Source organism: Amia ocellicauda, chromosome 4, assembly GCF_036373705.1.
Source record: "Amia ocellicauda isolate fAmiCal2 chromosome 4, fAmiCal2.hap1, whole genome shotgun sequence".
Lineage (NCBI taxonomy): Eukaryota > Metazoa > Chordata > Actinopteri > Amiiformes > Amiidae > Amia > Amia ocellicauda.
Window position 1 is genome coordinate 18,092,001 of NC_089853.1, and position 17,335 is coordinate 18,109,335.

At 40.7% G+C, this 17,335-nt stretch overlaps 1 protein-coding gene across 2 annotated transcripts; it reads left to right on the top strand.

The window, feature by feature from the left end:
• Positions 1-3,623: 3,623 nt before the first annotated feature.
• Positions 3,624-17,092, top strand: morf4l1 (mortality factor 4 like 1). 2 transcript variants are annotated; one of them, XM_066701177.1, is made up of 12 exons: positions 3,624-3,795; positions 7,829-7,875; positions 9,191-9,258; positions 9,598-9,684; positions 10,105-10,185; positions 11,292-11,317; positions 11,713-11,801; positions 12,310-12,468; positions 12,754-12,842; positions 13,417-13,589; positions 14,997-15,081; positions 16,447-17,092. In XM_066701177.1, exons 1-12 carry the CDS (start codon positions 3,756-3,758, stop codon positions 16,529-16,531), a joined length of 1,029 nt encoding a protein of 342 aa, XP_066557274.1. In that variant the 5' UTR covers positions 3,624-3,755; the 3' UTR covers positions 16,532-17,092. The 2 variants fall into 2 exon arrangements, with proteins under 2 accessions (XP_066557274.1, XP_066557275.1); XM_066701178.1 differs by having other exon boundaries at positions 3,625-3,795; positions 12,310-12,411.
• The last annotated feature ends 243 nt before the right edge of the window (positions 17,093-17,335 follow it).

Sequence of the window (17,335 nt, forward strand, 5' to 3'; positions counted from 1 at the left end):
TCTTGACCTGACTGCAGCTCTGGTGGACATTCCTGCAGGCGGCATGGCAATTGCACACCCCCTCCAAACCTGAGACTTGAGATCCATAGATTAGGGCCTGATGAATTTATTTCAGTTGACTGATTTCCTTATATGAATTGTAACTCCGTCAAATCTTTGAAATTGTTTGCATGTTGCGTTTATATTGTGGTTCAGAGTAAAACCGACCGGGCTGTCAGGGCGATAATGGAGCCACAGGTGGAGAGCTGGTCAACTGTGGCGCTTAATGCCCAAGAGACACCAGGAAACCAGGAGCAGGGTTGCCCTCTGGACTGTCCTATTTCAGGATTACTGCTGAGAGTGTGACATTAGTGTATAAGATGTATATATGCATAAGACATTGTCCCATAGAAAAAAATCTGTCTCATACAACACTTATTTGAGAATTTGAGTGCTGAGGGGGATTTGGAGGCCATTTTCTCACATTATTGGGAAAATATCAACAGATTTGAAATTCACTGAAGATGATCAAGGACTGATAAAGTGAAATATAGCAACAGAAGAATTAAGGTTTATTAGGGTAAAATGTGGCCACATACCTACAGAACCAATAAAAAAGACGATTTAATAAATAAATACATAAATAATAATAATATAGGCATGTGTATATTTGATATAACCTGATACCATAACCCATTAATTTCCTATATCTGAAAGTATAATGAAAAGAACTAGACTTTTTAATAGAAAATTACAACTTACACAATTGCTCTGCATGGCATAGAGTAAGCCGAAGAACAACAAAACAATTGCATGCAACACTAGGAGCTAATGATACATGAAATCTCTGATCTATATTTAAACATTATTTATATTTGGAAATGGACCCTTGCAATGAGGCTCAGTGAGGAGCTTTGTTAAGTGTTAAGATAACTGTATAGATAGTCCCCCCCCCTCTCTCTCTCTCTCTCTCTGTCTCTCCACACAATTCAGTCTCCCTGATCCCCATTATGTGTAAGATGCCTATGATAAGTTATTATATTTATCAACAGAAATAAAATTCTTGTTAACTGCATTTAACACCTTAGTATCAAAGTAGCATAGAGGCTGATACAAATAAAGACAAGTAGTACATTGCATTTTTACTTCAAAGTCTGCCAAGCAGGATACAGCACAATACCACCCTATTGTAATGTGCCTGCTTTGAAGTGCAGATCTTTTCTACATATTATTATGGGAAATAAGAATAAGCGGGGCTCAGACTCTCAGAATTATGAAAACAAGACACATCAGACAATCACCCCCCCCAGAATAAGAAGATGCTTACCTGAATAATAAGCAGGTACTGTCATTATGAAAGAGTACGTTTTTTGTTTGGTTATGTTTTAGATAAATAGTGCGCAAACAGCCACATACTTTTGTAAGCGAAGTTGTAAGATTGCTTGGTGCTCTTTTCCACTACTTTTTTTTTCTTTTTTTCGGTTATTAAAAACAATGTATGAATACCACAATCTGATAGAAAGTCAGTCAGTGGGGGTATCATTCATTCAGTCACAAAAGTATCCTAGAGGACAAAGGCAGGTAGTAGGGGACAAGGGGCCGTGTACTTGAGGACAGAGGCCTGTCAATGGGGACAGAAATGTGGCATCCTTGTTATAATGGCCCACAGGCATATATGCCCCTTATCATTTGACCACTACACTGGTATGTGTCGAAGTATGTCTGTCAGTTTCTCTGTTTGTCAGTCTGTGTGTGTGTGTGTGTGTGTGTGTGTGCGTGTGTGTGTGGCAGCGGGGGGGATCTGCTTTGTGGATAGACAGTATCAGATTCCCTTAACAGAATACAATCAGGGTAGGGGGAGAGAACAAGGCTTCATCTGTATTACTGCCCTTTCAGTCAGGACTGTCATTGTGTGATCCTCAATGCCCAGCGCTGTAGCAGGAGATGTAGTAGACTATAAGCATGACTTTATAGGGGTACAGCATGTTATCATATTTTATAATAAACTTTTTTTGTTTGTTTTGTTGCAGGTAAATGTCAGTATAAACTGTGCTGGTTAGTGTGGAATCTTAATGGAGGAGGATAAGCTTTACATTTTAGGGAACAGTCACATAAGAACATATGAAAGTGACCCATGGGCCATTCGACCCATCATGCTTGTTTGGTGTCCATTAATATCTAAGTGATCCAAGGATCCTATCCAGTCTATTTTTAAATGTTCCCAAATGTTCAGCTTCTATCACATCGCTGGGGAGTTTGTTCCAGATTATGACGACTCTCTGTGTAAAGAAGTGTCTCCTGTTTTCTGTCTTGAATGCCTTGAAGCCCAATTTCCATTTGTGTCCCCGGGTGCGTGTGTCCCTGCTGATCTGGAGAAGCTCCTCTGATTTGATGTGGTCGATGCCTTTCATGATTTTGAAGACTTGAATCAAGTCCCCACGTAGTCTCCTCTGTTCCAGGGTGAAAAGGTTCAGTTCCCTCAGTCTCTCAGTAGGACTTTCCCTTCAGACCTGGAATAAGTCTATTGCTCACTTCTGAGAGGTACTTTATATACCACTGTTACATAATTACATTTTTAAACAAAGTCGTTTGCGATCATTCTTTTTGTATGGTTGTGGTAAGTCCTATTCTCACTCCATGTATTCTGGCAAGGTGGTAGGTCTGATTGTGTGTAAGATGCACTGGCTGAAAAACTCACACAGTGGTGTAGTAATATAATAAGTGGGTATAATTACTGTATGTGCCAAATAGGGATATATCACTTTTGTCCCATACAACATGTCCCTGTCCCTAAGACATGCCACTATCCTCCATGACTGAATGATTCATACACTAACACAGATTGTAACCTACATACACTATTACTAAATTGTAATATCACTTGACTATACAGTGATAACTTACACAATATCACTAACCTACCTGATATTATACTACAGCTACACTATCAATGGTGCATATTACTACTGCTAACCCGACCTAGGTTGACCTTAAGCATAGTAACACTAGCGATAGATATACCACTGATGGGGGGTGGGGGGTTAATTGTCTAAAACTCAAGGAGGTCGGGAAGAACACAAGGTCGATTACTGTTTAATGTATGCTGTAATTACTTTAATATATGCTGCCGTATGATTATTATTGTGAATGGCGCTATTTGGTGCTGAATGACCCAGTTCTGCACAATAGTACAGTATAGTATAGTCTCTGTAGTGTACTACTAATCTCCAGTATGCAGCATGTGCAGGTCGCATACCCGACTCGGATTCAAACGACTAATTTATATACTAATTATTAAGATTATTACAACAACTACTACTACTACTACTCAAAAGAACAGCGCTGCGCATGTGTTCACATGCAGCTGTAACAAATGCACTTGGTACCATTACGAACAGTTTTACATGTAACACCTCGCTTAGACTCTCGGTACATGTAGTTCCTACGTGTAAGAATTGCGATGTGCCTATTGTGATACACAATATTTTTCTGTTTTTAGATACGTCTAATCATGTTTTTTAGATATATGAACGTATGGAATATAGCTGGATGAACGCAGAGGGTATTTTCTTCCCCGTCTCTTGCAACAATATCCTGCACCTCAAAGCGGAACCCAGCGCGGACAGAAAGCGGGTCACACGATCACCTGACGCGACGCGCAACCTTTGTGCGTCGCTCTAGTGACGCAGAGCGGCGCCTTCACTGTGTCGGGTTGAATTCAGAGCTGGCGATGCTTAAATTTGATTTTTCAGCTATTTTAATAGTTTAATCTGTGAATGGCGCCAAAACAGGACCCTAAGCCTAAATTTCAAGAAGGTAAGGACCGATTTAATGGGTAACAATGTGTAACCGGAGCAGGCCCGATTCGCCCCGTGTGTGTGACTGCAGGATAGGGCGCCGGTTTGCAGTCACCCCATGGCGCGTTTATATCAGCACTGTGAAAACGACTAAATATGAACAAGGCTGGTGAAAACGGCAGGAGACGGAGAGAGGCCAGAGCCCAGATCCAGCCACTGCTTCGGGGGTTAGCTTCCGAGACGAGCGCCTTTTCCACAGTCGCTGCGTGCAGCCGCCAAGGCCTGACACGTCGCTAGCTAGAGCCACAGACCAAAACCACGTTAAAGACGAGCAAATAACTGCGCCGTCCCTTAAGCATGTAATCTATCAACCGATCATAGCATCAGAATAAAGATCTGAGCCAAAATGACAAGCAAAGTGTCGTTTCAGTGTTGAGATGCGGATTTCCTTTGTTGCCGCGTATTGAGCTGCTACAGTGGCGCTGCGCTCGGGCCGTGGTGCGCCTCAGTCCGGTCCCCTGGCTTTATACACAGCGCCTTGCATATCTCCGGCACTAATATTTATTTTTCACTAGTTCTGCGAATATTTAAGTAAATCAGCTTTTCATGTATACTTTTCTTAACTTAGGTTTGATAGCGTTGCTCAGATAATTCGCCCCTCTCTGGCCCAGGTAATTATTTTCTTTATTCTTGATTTTATTTTAAGCACTTGAGCAGGTTTAATATATCAACGCTGTGCTGTGACTTGTGATGTTTTGCTCAAAGCCAGACCGTTTGTATAATGTAACTGGATTAATCTAATAGTTGCTCATTTAATTTTTGTAACACTAGAGTAGTGAGCTCGGCGAGAGGGAGTGTAAATCGGCCAGATGCTGCTATTTGTGTCCATTGAAGCGATGTGATGGCAGAGAGCAGCTGGGACTGTTCTTGCCATTTCTAACGGCAGTGACGTATGTTAGTGTCCAGCTTCGCAGAGGGTCCCGCCTGCATCAGGTCTGAAATGCAGCTTCCTCTTGTGTGCTCTCCAGTGAACCCAAGCCAGGGATTTAACTCCCAGTCCCAGTGTAACACTTATGTAAGTGGAAAGTTTTGTCTCCAGTTGAAAAGTAGCCTGTGATATTCTGCAATTGAGAATTAAAGTTTGCAACTGTGAAGAAGCAACTACCTGCTGTGCATTAGTGGTCATTTACAAATGCTGGTGAGTCTCTCCCTCAGATTTTTTATTAATGTATTATTATTTATGAGGAGTATTTTGCACAAAAACTCTTTGCAGGGCATTTTTCGCAGGCAATATTTTCTCGGGACATAGTCCAGGTGTCCCCTTGCTCACTTCTTTTAGTTGAAATATCAAAGTGCATAGGTGAATGTATTGATTAAAACATTTGAGGAAAGATATTAGTCTAATGTGTGTTTATTTAAATGTCAACCTAATGTTTTAGTACAGGGACTTTGAACGGCACAGTTTGGTTGATTTTTCTTTGGTTTGCTTAAATCAAGAGGGAACCAGGGAAAAATAATTGAATTTCTAGAGATGGTATCTCTGGGTATCCTTTTATTAATCACATGAAAAATTCACATGACCCTGACCCCAGTGTAGGTGTGCTGTTCAGATTATATTCTTACATTTAGTGCTTTAAAAGCATACGCTCTAGTATATGTTACAAGGAAGAAGTTCTTTAGCTTGTGCGAAAATGCATTTACAACTCATGCATTAGATGTGTGTGTGTGTGTGTGTATGGAGGGTGTAAACTTGCAAAAAGACGTGAAGAATCCATGTGCAACGGGGAATCATACATAGCCCTGTCAAATTAGTGGTAAATACCTTGTAGTCTTCCTGCCAGTCCTGATGGCAATTGCAAATATATTTCCATCACTAATAATTAAATACAATTGCCCTGTAGTCTTAATTGTAATAGTTTAACTTTACCACATTCATCTTTGAAATAATGCCACAATGTATATGGATAATCAGTTTTTTTTGTTTTCCTGAGTATTGTTTTGTCTTGGGTTATCTGTTAACCCACTTGAATGAACATGTAGTGACATCACTAGATCGATATTAGAGGTTAAACCAAATTCAACTGGAATGCCTTTAGCACACATCAAATAACTATACATTGATCCAATATCCAATATATAATAACTGTTAATCGTGAGCCCTATTTAAGGACAACATGTTCAACACAATTCTTGGTTAGTGAAATGAGTGTCTGTAATAATTTAAGATAAAATAAGACTAAATATATTATCCTCTTTAATATAATTGTAATTGCAGTGACAGTAGCTTATTTATAATTGATAAAAATGAATTAAAATTAATTATAATTGATAACAGGGACCCTTGCATGATGGTCTGCACATCATCTCAGCAGGAGTCCCGTGCTATGATTGGCTATTTCACCCACCAGGACTGCTGATCTCTGGCACACAGTGTGCAATCATGTTCACCTGTGCTGCGGTGCTCCACAATAGTCTTTCTTTTAGGATTTTGTTTTGTGCATTTGTTACCTGTTTTTCCCTAATCGTGTTACTTCCAACACTTTTGTTTATTATTCTGTCAGATATAAGAATATAAGAAAGTTTACAAACTAGATGAGGCCATTTGACCCATCCTGCTTGTTTGGTGTCCATTAATAACCAAGTGATCCAAGGACTTGGATCAAGTCCCCATGTAGTCTCCTCTGTTCCAGGGTGAAAAGGTTCAGTTCCTCAGTCTCTCAGTAGGACATTCCCTTCAGACCTGGAATAAGTCTGGTTGCTCTCCTCTGAACTGCCTCTAGAGCAGCGATATCTTTCTTGAAGTGTGGAGCCCAGAACTGTCCACAGTATCCAGATGAGCTCTAACTAGTGCATTGTACAGTCTGAACATCACTGCCCTTGATCTCAATTCTACACTTTTGACAATATACCCTAACATCCTGTTTGCCTTTTTTATTGCTTCCCCACACTGTTTGGATGGAGTAAGTGAGGAGTCCACATAGACTCCTAGGTCTTTCTCATGCGTTACTTCATCTAGTTCTATTCCTCCCATAGTGTAATTATAGTGGACATGTTTGTTACCTGCATGTAATACCTTGCAGTTGTCCACATTGCATTTCATCTGCCAGGTGTCGGCCCACAAACTGAATATTATCTAAGTCCCTTTGAATAGCCTGTGCTGCCGAGATTGTATCTGCTGAGCCACCTATTTTAGAATCATCTGCAAATTTGACAAGTTTGCTAACTATCCCAGAGTCCAGATCATTAATATAGATTAGAAACAGCAAAGGCCCAAGTACTGATCCCTGTGGAACTCCACTAACAACCTCAGTCCAGTTAGAAGTGACTCCTCTAATCGACACCCTGTTTCCTATACATCAACCAGTTCATAATCCATCTACTTACATTACCCTGAATGCCTGCAGCTTCCAGTTTGAGGATCAGTCTTTGGTGTGGAACCTTATCAAAAGCTTTTTGAAAATCTAAGTATATCATAATATAATATGTGCTTGGATTTTTTTGTACTGTAGCAGGCTGCATCTAATAAAGATAACAATGTCTTTAAAGATCTGATTTAAAGCCTGTCAGGAAGATTAAGAGGAGAATGAGTCCAATATTTGTATGTATTCTGTAATGTTCCCAAAAATACTTATTCCCCTTTGCTCAGTATTATGTTTCATACCTTTTTCCAGTGGAAATGTCTTCTTCCTAGTGTCATTAGGTGTGATTATCGCTCAGGTCGCGTTTGCTTGATCACTTCCAGAAGACGACAGAGAGGGCAGCGTGGATCAAGGGATCGCTCGCGACGCTAGGAAGGCGTTTTATAGCACGTAGTGGCACTTTGTCGATAGCGTGAAATAAAGTTAGTGCGGTACATGCTCTACATTCACATAATGGTGCTAAGAGGGCGAGGATGAGTTTAAGTAGAGTTACATTTCCTGTGTTATGAAAGAGCCTGTGATATCAGCAGAATTGTAAATTGGATCTTGGGGTCTTTGACGTGTTTCTAAAAAGATTCCATGCTGCCTATGGTTTGATCTCTCACCCCTAAGGTATTTCCCTTTGCCTTACAGGTGAACGAGTTCTGTGTTTTCATGGGCCATTGCTCTACGAAGCTAAGGTATGCTACTTGTCATTCTAAATTTTTTTATTTAATCATATCAGATTTTAGATGTATTTGGTCAATGCACTTATGTAAATACCCTGACTACAGATATATAAATGCTTGGTCTTCATCCTTCCTCTATATTTTGTTCTATATTTAAAAGGATAAAATCTAGTGCTTATCTGGCCTCGGAGGTGCCCAGGGACTCGGTTCTTCAGATAATTGACTGCATTGTCTGTTTTCTACATGCTGATTTATTCAGAGGTTTCACAAAGAGTGGATTTAGGTCTCCACCTGAAATTTACCTTTACTTAACCTGTCCTGCCCCCCCAAGCTGTGTGTTAAAGAACATTGTGAATGAGCTCAGCTTCAGTTGTGTCGGTTACAGATTTCATGTAAACATGAAGCTGCTGCGTTAAATTGCTTTACACATCTGTCTGCAAGGGCACAGCCTGCACGGCTGGAGTTTGTTTTTCAAAAATGCTCGTCAGGGGAGGGAACCGAAGGGATTGATTGTAGCTTTAGAGACCACTATTCACATTGTCTGCGTGCGTCTCCACACTGAAACAGAATATCAGTCAATTTCACATTTAAGGCGAAGATGGGATTGTTTATTATATATTTCAGTGGTTATTTTTTTACATAAATATTGTAAGTGAAGAATTGACGCTTAGTAGAAATTGCAGTATTTTTGTTTTTCACGATGTGTAGGGGAGCTGTGGGATTCAGGCCTTTACTAATTCAGTGAGTCAGTCTTTCTCTGCTACATTCAAAAGAATTGGGCAAGTTTTTGCAAATGGCTTTTTGCTTACAGTTTCTAAATGTGTGTGCATTAGTGTGGTGGTGTCCTGTCCTCCACAACACGCAGTGCATGTATATTGTCAATCGCAGGGTGCATCATACAGTGCACAGCTATCTGTATGTTGAAAAGAAATACAAATAAATCAGGGTGCAAGTTAAAAAAAAATTAAAAAAAAAAAAAATGAAGAAAATCTGTTTTTATAAAGAAGCTGAAGGAAGCAAAATAAAACCCAGTGTCCTCACATGGAAAGAGTGCTGAGTGCGTGACTTGTGACTGGCTCGTCTGGTCTTTAGAAGTTGTCTTTGTTAGAAGGTACTCTAGTCTCAATAGAGAATGGCTTTCTGGCAGCACTGAACAGTCGTCGTAAAGAAAAACATTGAATGCTTGTAGTTTTCTAAAGCCTAATTTGAGGAAGAGCTATGCATCTTTATTACACCATGTATTTTCCTTTATGACCAATCTTGATATTATTCATTAGCTAATGTACATGCATGTATCACTAACCTACCTTCTGGCTTTTGATTGCAGTGTGTAAAGGTCAATATCAAGGACAAGCAAGTGAAGTACTTCATTCATTACAGCGGATGGAATAAAAAGTGAGTTTCTACTAATTTAATAGCGATATAATTTGTCCTACTAGACACTCCTTTTGCATCATCCACAATTTCCAAAGCGTAAGACTTACTAATGTAGAACAGATTTAATCTTCAGAATGCAAGTGTGTTAAATTATAGCAGGAGGCAAATGGTGCTTTCCCCAAATGTCCGTTGTGCCGTCGCTCTGCTCTGCAAAATAAACAGGAGTGTTTCACAAACTGCGGCTGATTAATTATGGACTCATTTTAGTTCCTATACTGTACATTTTTGCACTGGGTTTGCATGTGGTTTTGACTTTGTTCACCGAGAATTGTTGATGATGTCTTATTTGGTTTTCAGCTGGGATGAATGGGTTCCTGAGAGCAGAGTGCTCAAATATGTGGACACCAACCTGCAGAAACAAAAGGAGCTTCAAAAGGCTAATCAGTGAGTGTATTCTAGCTTTATCTTGCTTTGCACTGTTGGAAAATTACCATTTGCAAGTTTTAAAACATTAAAAATAATACTAGAAATGCCACTAATTAATTGTTAAAATATGCACAGATCAAATCAGTCAGATATTTGCTTTGTTTTTGGCTGTGAATTTCCCACTCTGTATGCTTGCTATGAAAGCCAGGAATATGTAGCCATTTCTGGGATTGTCATGTGGTCTTCAGTTCCTGATTCAAATGACTTTTTAATTCTTTTTGCACCTGTAAGATCTATAATATAACCCCATCCTTCTCTGCATTCATCTACATAAACCACTGTTTCGGTATCTGCTATTAGACCCTTCCTCTTGACCTCAGTGTCCCTGTATGCCCTGCTGCCTATGACTGCCTGTTCACCCCCCCTTTCTGTCCCCAGGGAACAATATGCAGAGGGAAAGATGAGGGGAGTAGCACCAAGCAAGAAGATCGCTGCTGTGCAGCAGAAAAATGTTGAATTGTGAGTAAATTGTTGGCAGGGTTCCGAAAACTAAAAAATTAAAGGTTTCAGTTTTAAGTACTCCACAATAGAATGTAAATGTTCCACTTTGTTTCCAGTCATCTTCTCAAGCTTATTGTTTACACCCCGTGTAATTGTGCTAATTGTTTCTGCCTCTATCTTCGGTTTCAAAGCACTCTTTCTGAAAGAATTTTGAAATCCCAGTAAAATTGGGTAGATTATAATGCTTCTTTAGGGCATTTACGCTTTTGAACAATTCTGAGAGGGAGAGAATATGCAGCACCAGGAGGGAAATGGTTTTAACTTTAAGTTAAGATGTTTATAAAAGCATTGGAGCTCAATTTTAAGATGAGCTGTCGATGGCTTATATTTCAATTCACTAATCTTTCATGAAATACACCAGTAAAGCTGCAGCACTGTTGCAGAGGGAGAGAAATGTACTGGAAACTGAAGTGTTGTCCTAGTGTCCCGTGGAGATGCATGCATGTGTGTGTTTATAAGCATTTCTGTGGTGAGGTTCTATTTTATTTATTTTATAGGAGGTGTATGTTTTGTTTTTATATCATGTTTTTTTCGTGTCCTGAATATTGCAGTTCTGCATGCAGCATTACCCAGATTAGTTCACTATTTGAGCCTAACAGCTGCTAATTTGAGATTTTATTTTTTACAAGCTTTAAAAAAAAAAAAAGAAAAAAAAAAAAAAGTTGTTCCATTTAAGGTTTATGAACTCAAGATGAAGGAGTGACATCTCTACATGTGCGGACTTGAAATTTGCTTATTCAAAATGAAAAATTTGCCTGACTGCACACTGGCTGACGTTTGTAGATGAGTAGCAATAGCTATTTTTATGAAAATCACATTTCAATTGTACAGGTCAGTTCCCTGCGCTTTAGGAGATTAACTAGATGGGCAGTTAAAGTCATCAGTTGGTTGAAGGTATTTTGTAGGTTTGTGCCGCTGCTCTTTGACTGTGAATTTGTGTTCACCAGTAACTCATGCAATCTCCATGACCCCTGTGAGCTCAGCTGGCTCTGCTGGCAGATATTTCTGATCACTGGGAGTTTTCCTGATCACCCATAAACCTGCTTCTCATTTCTTTTTAACAGGAAAACAAAAAAGAACAAGCAGAAAAGTAAGTAGTTTTTTTTTTTCTTTACTTCCCCACGATAGGTTTCCTTTTACTGTTCGGCATTATTATCTTCCTTTTTAAAGCATTACTCACTTTCTTTTGCTGTTAAACATCTTAATTAGCAAATGAGAGCCTTCCACTCCAAAGCAATGATGACTTATTTAAAAAAAAAGTTTTCAAACAATTGCAATGCATCAAAGATAAACTATTTGTAAAATATACAAGACCAAAATGTATTCTGTAACAGTTGCTTTTGATACTGCATAGCTAGTTTTCTTGATGCAGAGTGTCTGGATGGTGTCCGCAGTTAAGTGTGTGTCAGTGTGTTGTGGTAGTCAGTGAGAGACTGGTGTATGTGAGTGTTGGGCAGAGTGTGACAGTGTTACTGTCTCTCTTAGCTCCTGGGGCCGGAGAGGGGACCAGTGCTGGTGAGATGCCACAGCCCCCCCGGAAGAAGAGGGCGCGTGTCGACCCTACAGTTGAAAGTGTATGTTACATTTATTTGTTTTTGTTTCTAGATTAACCATCTCTTGTTAGCCAAAAAATCTAAATTTCCTTACAATGCCCTCCATTGTCTTCAGGCACCATTCTTGGTTAGGAAGGATGGGGTACTGAGAATTCCCTGCTGCTTTAGTCTTTTGGTTTATTTGCAAAGCTAGAGATAAATATGGACTTGTCAGAGCCAGAGTTTAGTCTGTAATTAGCAACTTTGTCGATCATGCCAGGCAACTAGAATAGAGGGGTGTCTGGCTTTAAAATATAATCAGCCATTCTGAATAAAATCCAAGTGGCTTTTAATTTTAAAATGCAGCTTTCACAGCACTTCATCTTCTGTCATGGCATTCATTTCACAGAGGATCTAAAATGCTTTGTTGTGGTGCTATTGTTCCTCATCCAAATTCTTCCCACAATATTTCAAAGGCAACAGCCAGTGGAGTAGTTTGCAGCCAGTATTAAATGGAGGTGTTAACTGTGTGGGCTGCCTTTGTTCGCAGGAGGAAACGTTTATAAATCGAGTCGAGGTGAAGGTGAAGATCCCAGAGGAGCTGAAGCCCTGGCTGGTGGATGACTGGGACCTGATCACCCGACAGAAACAGGTGACTGAGGGTCTGTCTGGACCCAGAGAAGAGGGCGAAAAGACGAGAAGAGCTATGGTTGGCATTCACTTCTTAATCGTCCTGCACTCAGAATAGCTTCCCTGTCAGTCCTCTTCACACCATGGAGCACACAGGGCCTCACAATCACCCCCTGGATGCTCATCATCTCGTTGACAAAACGCCACATTTCGTTTTGGTAAAGGACTGTAATGTATCGCGGCGCATGCTGTTGTGATTAGTATTCCACTCATCTGAGGGACCTTTTTGAAAATTCGATCTTGCAGCTCTGTGAACCCAGACTGCGTGTCCCCTCTAATGTTTATACTGATTTATGTCTTCCAGCTGTTTCACCTGCCTGCCAAAAAGAATGTTGACACTGTTTTGGAGGACTATGCAAACTATAAGAAATCAAGAGGCAGCTCTGACAATAAGTAAGTAAGGGAATGATTGCAAGTGCAGTTGGGATGTAATTACACATTATTAAAGCAAACTGAACAAAACAATCAAATAGCTGGGTCAAACAGCTGTGGTTTGGTTTAAATATTTGAACGTTTGTCCGACTTTTACAGTTATTTCACTGAATAGATGCCAACAGTTATATTTTAATATACTCCAGATGGATTAAGGCACAGGTTTGATATGAGTGTCGGAACAATTTTCAGAGCAGCAACTAGATGCATCTGCTCGGGAAAAATACAAAGTGACTGAAATACTTAAAATACCTAGTCGAGCTAGAATACAAAATGATTAATTTTGTGTTGGAAAATTCAGAGTTTATAAAATAAAGTATATATTCCTATGGTGAGTTTTGCAGGCCGTGTGATGTTGATGCATTTTGGTCTGATCTTCTGGTCTCCGTAGAGTGCTTGGCTGGCAGTGGCGAGAGACTGCAGTGTGGTAATTGGGTTGATCGTCAGGTTCTGGGAGGCTGTGCTGTTAGTTTGAGAGGAGAGGTTTTCGTCCGTCTGGTGTTTACCCCCCCTATCCTCACCATCCTTCCCACAGAGAGTACGCTGTAAACGAAGTGGTTGCCGGGATCCGGGAGTACTTCAATGTGATGCTGGGCACGCAGCTGCTGTACAAGTTCGAGAGGCCACAGTATGCTGAGATTTTGGCCGACCATCCCGATGCCCCCATGTCCCAGGTCTACGGGGCGCCGCACCTGCTGAGGCTCTTCGGTACGTGTCCTGTTCGTAGCGCCGCAAAGACGCACGGCGGGAGAGCGACGGCTACTCGCACAGCAGCTGCTTTTCCAAAGTGTGGTCGTGCGTGTCCAAGGTGCTGTAAAACGGAGGAGAATGGGACAGAGATCATAGCTGTAATCTGAGTATACAGGCTCTGTTTTTTTTATGGTTCTGCATTGTTAACCCTGTCCAAAAACTGCAGTCACATGACGCTGTTGCTTTATGCTTTCTGTCAGGGTGCAGAATCTTGCCAAAAATAATCACCTGTGTCAGATTTCAGTTTTGTATTTCATGTTTTTAATGGCATACACCCCTTATACAGGGTGCCCTACAGGTGTCCAAAATACACATTTCAAGAAGCCGTACAGCATGAGCACGAAGACACATTTTATGGTGTAACTGCAGTCCTAAATGAGAAATGTTTCTAGCAAACCGTTAGTGACGTAACGTGTGTATTCACAAAGTGTCTAGTTTGTTTATGCATTTATTTGTTCATTTGGATTCTTTAAAACTCTAGTAGCTAAAGCCTCAGTTACACATTTGAAACATACTCTTAATGAATCGCTATAATTTGTTTTAATTTAAAATGTAATAGGCTGGAAGCATCTGTCAGCTCCTTTGTTATATCGGCAAAAATATACTGTTACTCATTAGTGTTCCAATTTAATGGATTAAGTTATTTTTAAAAGGATTACCTTATGCAGATCAACACTAACAGCTGCTTTGTTCAGGGGTGAATTTTAATGTGGACATTAAAAGAATAGCCTGCAATGTATGAATCCCATTAAATAAATTAAGTCTCATTGGACACCCAGTTCAGCATAGATGTGGATGTTAATAATGCTGTGAAATATTTAAGTTTCTTGTCAGCATGGATTTGGCAGTTTGTCGGACAGCTGGTGTTTGATCACACACCCATTTTAAAGATAATCTGCAATGTCTGCTTCCTGTGCTACTTTAAAAAGTTAATTGTTCCTGCTCCCTCTAACGTGCCACTTCCTGACAGTTTGTGGATTACTCCATTACCTGGTACCTCAAGATCGGGGACACTGTTCTCGGATTTAAAGTTCTTGTGGTGCACTTTGTGGTGTCCTTTTTTGCTATAGTGTGGAGGCCTGTGGAAGTGGGCAGTCCACATGTGCTGCTCAGGGTGATGCTGCGCTGAAGGTTAACATTGCTAGTATATTGTCAGTTCCGAGCAGCAGTTAACCTTGGCAGCGACAGGGGCAGCAGCTGTGTGTGTGCTGATACAGGGCCAAGCTCTGTGAGGTTATCTGAAAGGGATGCAATGGTGTATTAATGAGTGGAGAGAGATGTCTGCCGAACAAGGGGTGTGTGTCTGAATTAGTTAAGCAGCCTAATTAACGGCACCACGATAATGAAGATGCTTCTGTTCAACAGTGCGGATTGGAGCTATGCTGGCCTACACGCCTCTGGATGAGAAGAGTCTGGCTCTGCTGCTCAACTACCTGCAGGACTTCTTGAAGTAAGCCATCGCCCTCCTGCAGTGCTAAATACACACCCTGAGCCGTGTGCTTCTGCAGAACAGGGATAACCGAGCTGATTGCCTCGTTCCAACTCCAGAAACCCAATTCCATTCTGAGCACTGAACTTCAGTGTCAAGGGAGGAAGCCCCCGACTGTGAAATTGCATTAAGCTGTAATCGGAGACCGAGGGTGGGCAGCCTGAGGGGGAAGGTTGGGGGAGGGGGCCTGCACAGCACAGGGGCTACTGAAACAACAAAACAGTGTTACACAGTTATACAACATCCCGTCACCTGAAGCATCCTATCAAATTAAAATAAGTAAATGAAACTCGGGCTCAGGTTTGTGTGCATGTGTATAAACATTTACTTTCACTTGTCAGCGTAACAGAGTGGACCTGAGCAAAGTGACTGTGGCCACTGTGTGCTAATCCCTTCTAGTAAGCCAGTAAACCAGCAGAGTGGGCCAACCGCACATGCCATTGTCTCCCGAAGGCCTGTTAAGCCCTTTTTAAGATTTCCTTTCATGGAAGAAAACCCACATTCACAATGGGGAAACTCAGGTCCTGCGTTGTCATTTTTGTTTTGTCGTTTTTTTCGATACCCTGATTTTCTTGGTCATGTGAAAGTAACCTTTCACCCTCTGAAATAGTACGTCAGTGATTTAACATGCCCCACAGAGAGGCTGTCTGAGTTTCACGTGTACTTGTCGGTGAGCAGGCACCTTCTGCACACCAGGGTTAATTAGCTCCTTGTCTCTCCTGTAAATCAGTACCAAATGAGATTCCCTTATTGGAAATGAGTACAAATGCAGCAAGGGATGTCATCTCAAGTAATAGACCTTGAAAATCCACTTACTTCAAAAGCACACACAACTTAAAGCTGTAGAATCCCAGCAGTAAAACTTTTCATTTAACTGTAGTGTCATTTTAGTCCTATGAATATGTACGTTTCTCTTGTTTAAAGTGAACCGTGAAATCTGGCGTTGATTAGGGGCCCTTTTTCCATTTTCTGAAATAGTTCTACGGCCTGAAAAGGGTTTAACTGAAGGTTTTTGAAAGCATAAAAATATTTAATTGTTCTAATTATGTTTCACAAATTAATCTGGAAAATCAGCTCTTAGCATCTGATTTTTTTCTATGCTCAGTAATAACTCGCACTAGTACATATTGAGCCCTTTGCTTAATAACAAACCTTGTGAAGATTTCTGGATAAATTGCTGACTTTCTCTACATAATCTTGCAGAGTTTGTTTAGTATATGTACCTTTTCAAAATAATTCTGTAGTATCGACTCAGTCAATTGAAAGGCATGTTTTTATACTATTCCTCCGCAGCCGTATTGTTAATGTGTTCATTGTCTGCTGCAGGTATTTGGTGAAGAACGCTTCCACACTGTTCAGCGCCGGTGACTACGAGGTCGCTCCCCCAGAGTATCACCGGAAAGCCGTCTGATGCCCGGTGCCGGCGAGAGGTTCCCCTGGGATCGGTACCTTGGGGGGGAAAGCATGAGCAGTTCTCACCAGCAGTGTATTCTAGACCATAGGTAATGGATTCAGCCCTTAAAGACCTTTGAGGAAGAAAAAAGAAGAGACTTCATTATCAAGCCGACGTGTCAGGCACTGGCCTTAACGTGTGCACTGGAAAGAGACCTTGTAGAGCGACAGCGCTGCCGAGCTGCGCAGGGTGTTTGTGGTTGAGTTCAAGCTACGGTATGTTGTTCTGCACAGTGTCTACTGCTGCCTGAGGCAAAGTTTGGGAGACTAATTGAAATGGGTGTCAGTATTAGTGGGACGATTGCAACCACCACCTCCTAAATTTCCACTCCATTACCTTGGAATTTATCATTTGCAGCTGTTTTGAAAGCAGCAAAGAATATATATAATTTTTGTCAATTAAATCTGGTGTTCAACCAAGAACTCTAACATAATACAATGTGTTTTTACTGAAACACCAGATAGTTTTTGTTGATAATTGTCATACTGTATATAATAAAATGCTGGCGCTTGTTTCTCACTTTGTAAGTTCTATTTCATGTCAGTTTCCTGTTTTGGGTTTGATTGCATTCAAGACCTCTGTCTGCATTTGTGACATTAGGAAGAAAACTTGACTTGAATACCGTTTTAATATCCTGCAGTGACTCTGATTCATCTCCCAGATTTGATGGATGTTTTTTGTTTTGTTTTGTTTTAATTTGGTTTCATGAAAAGACCTTGCAGCAGACTCGGAAGCGCAGAGCTGACAGTCACTGTCTGCGCT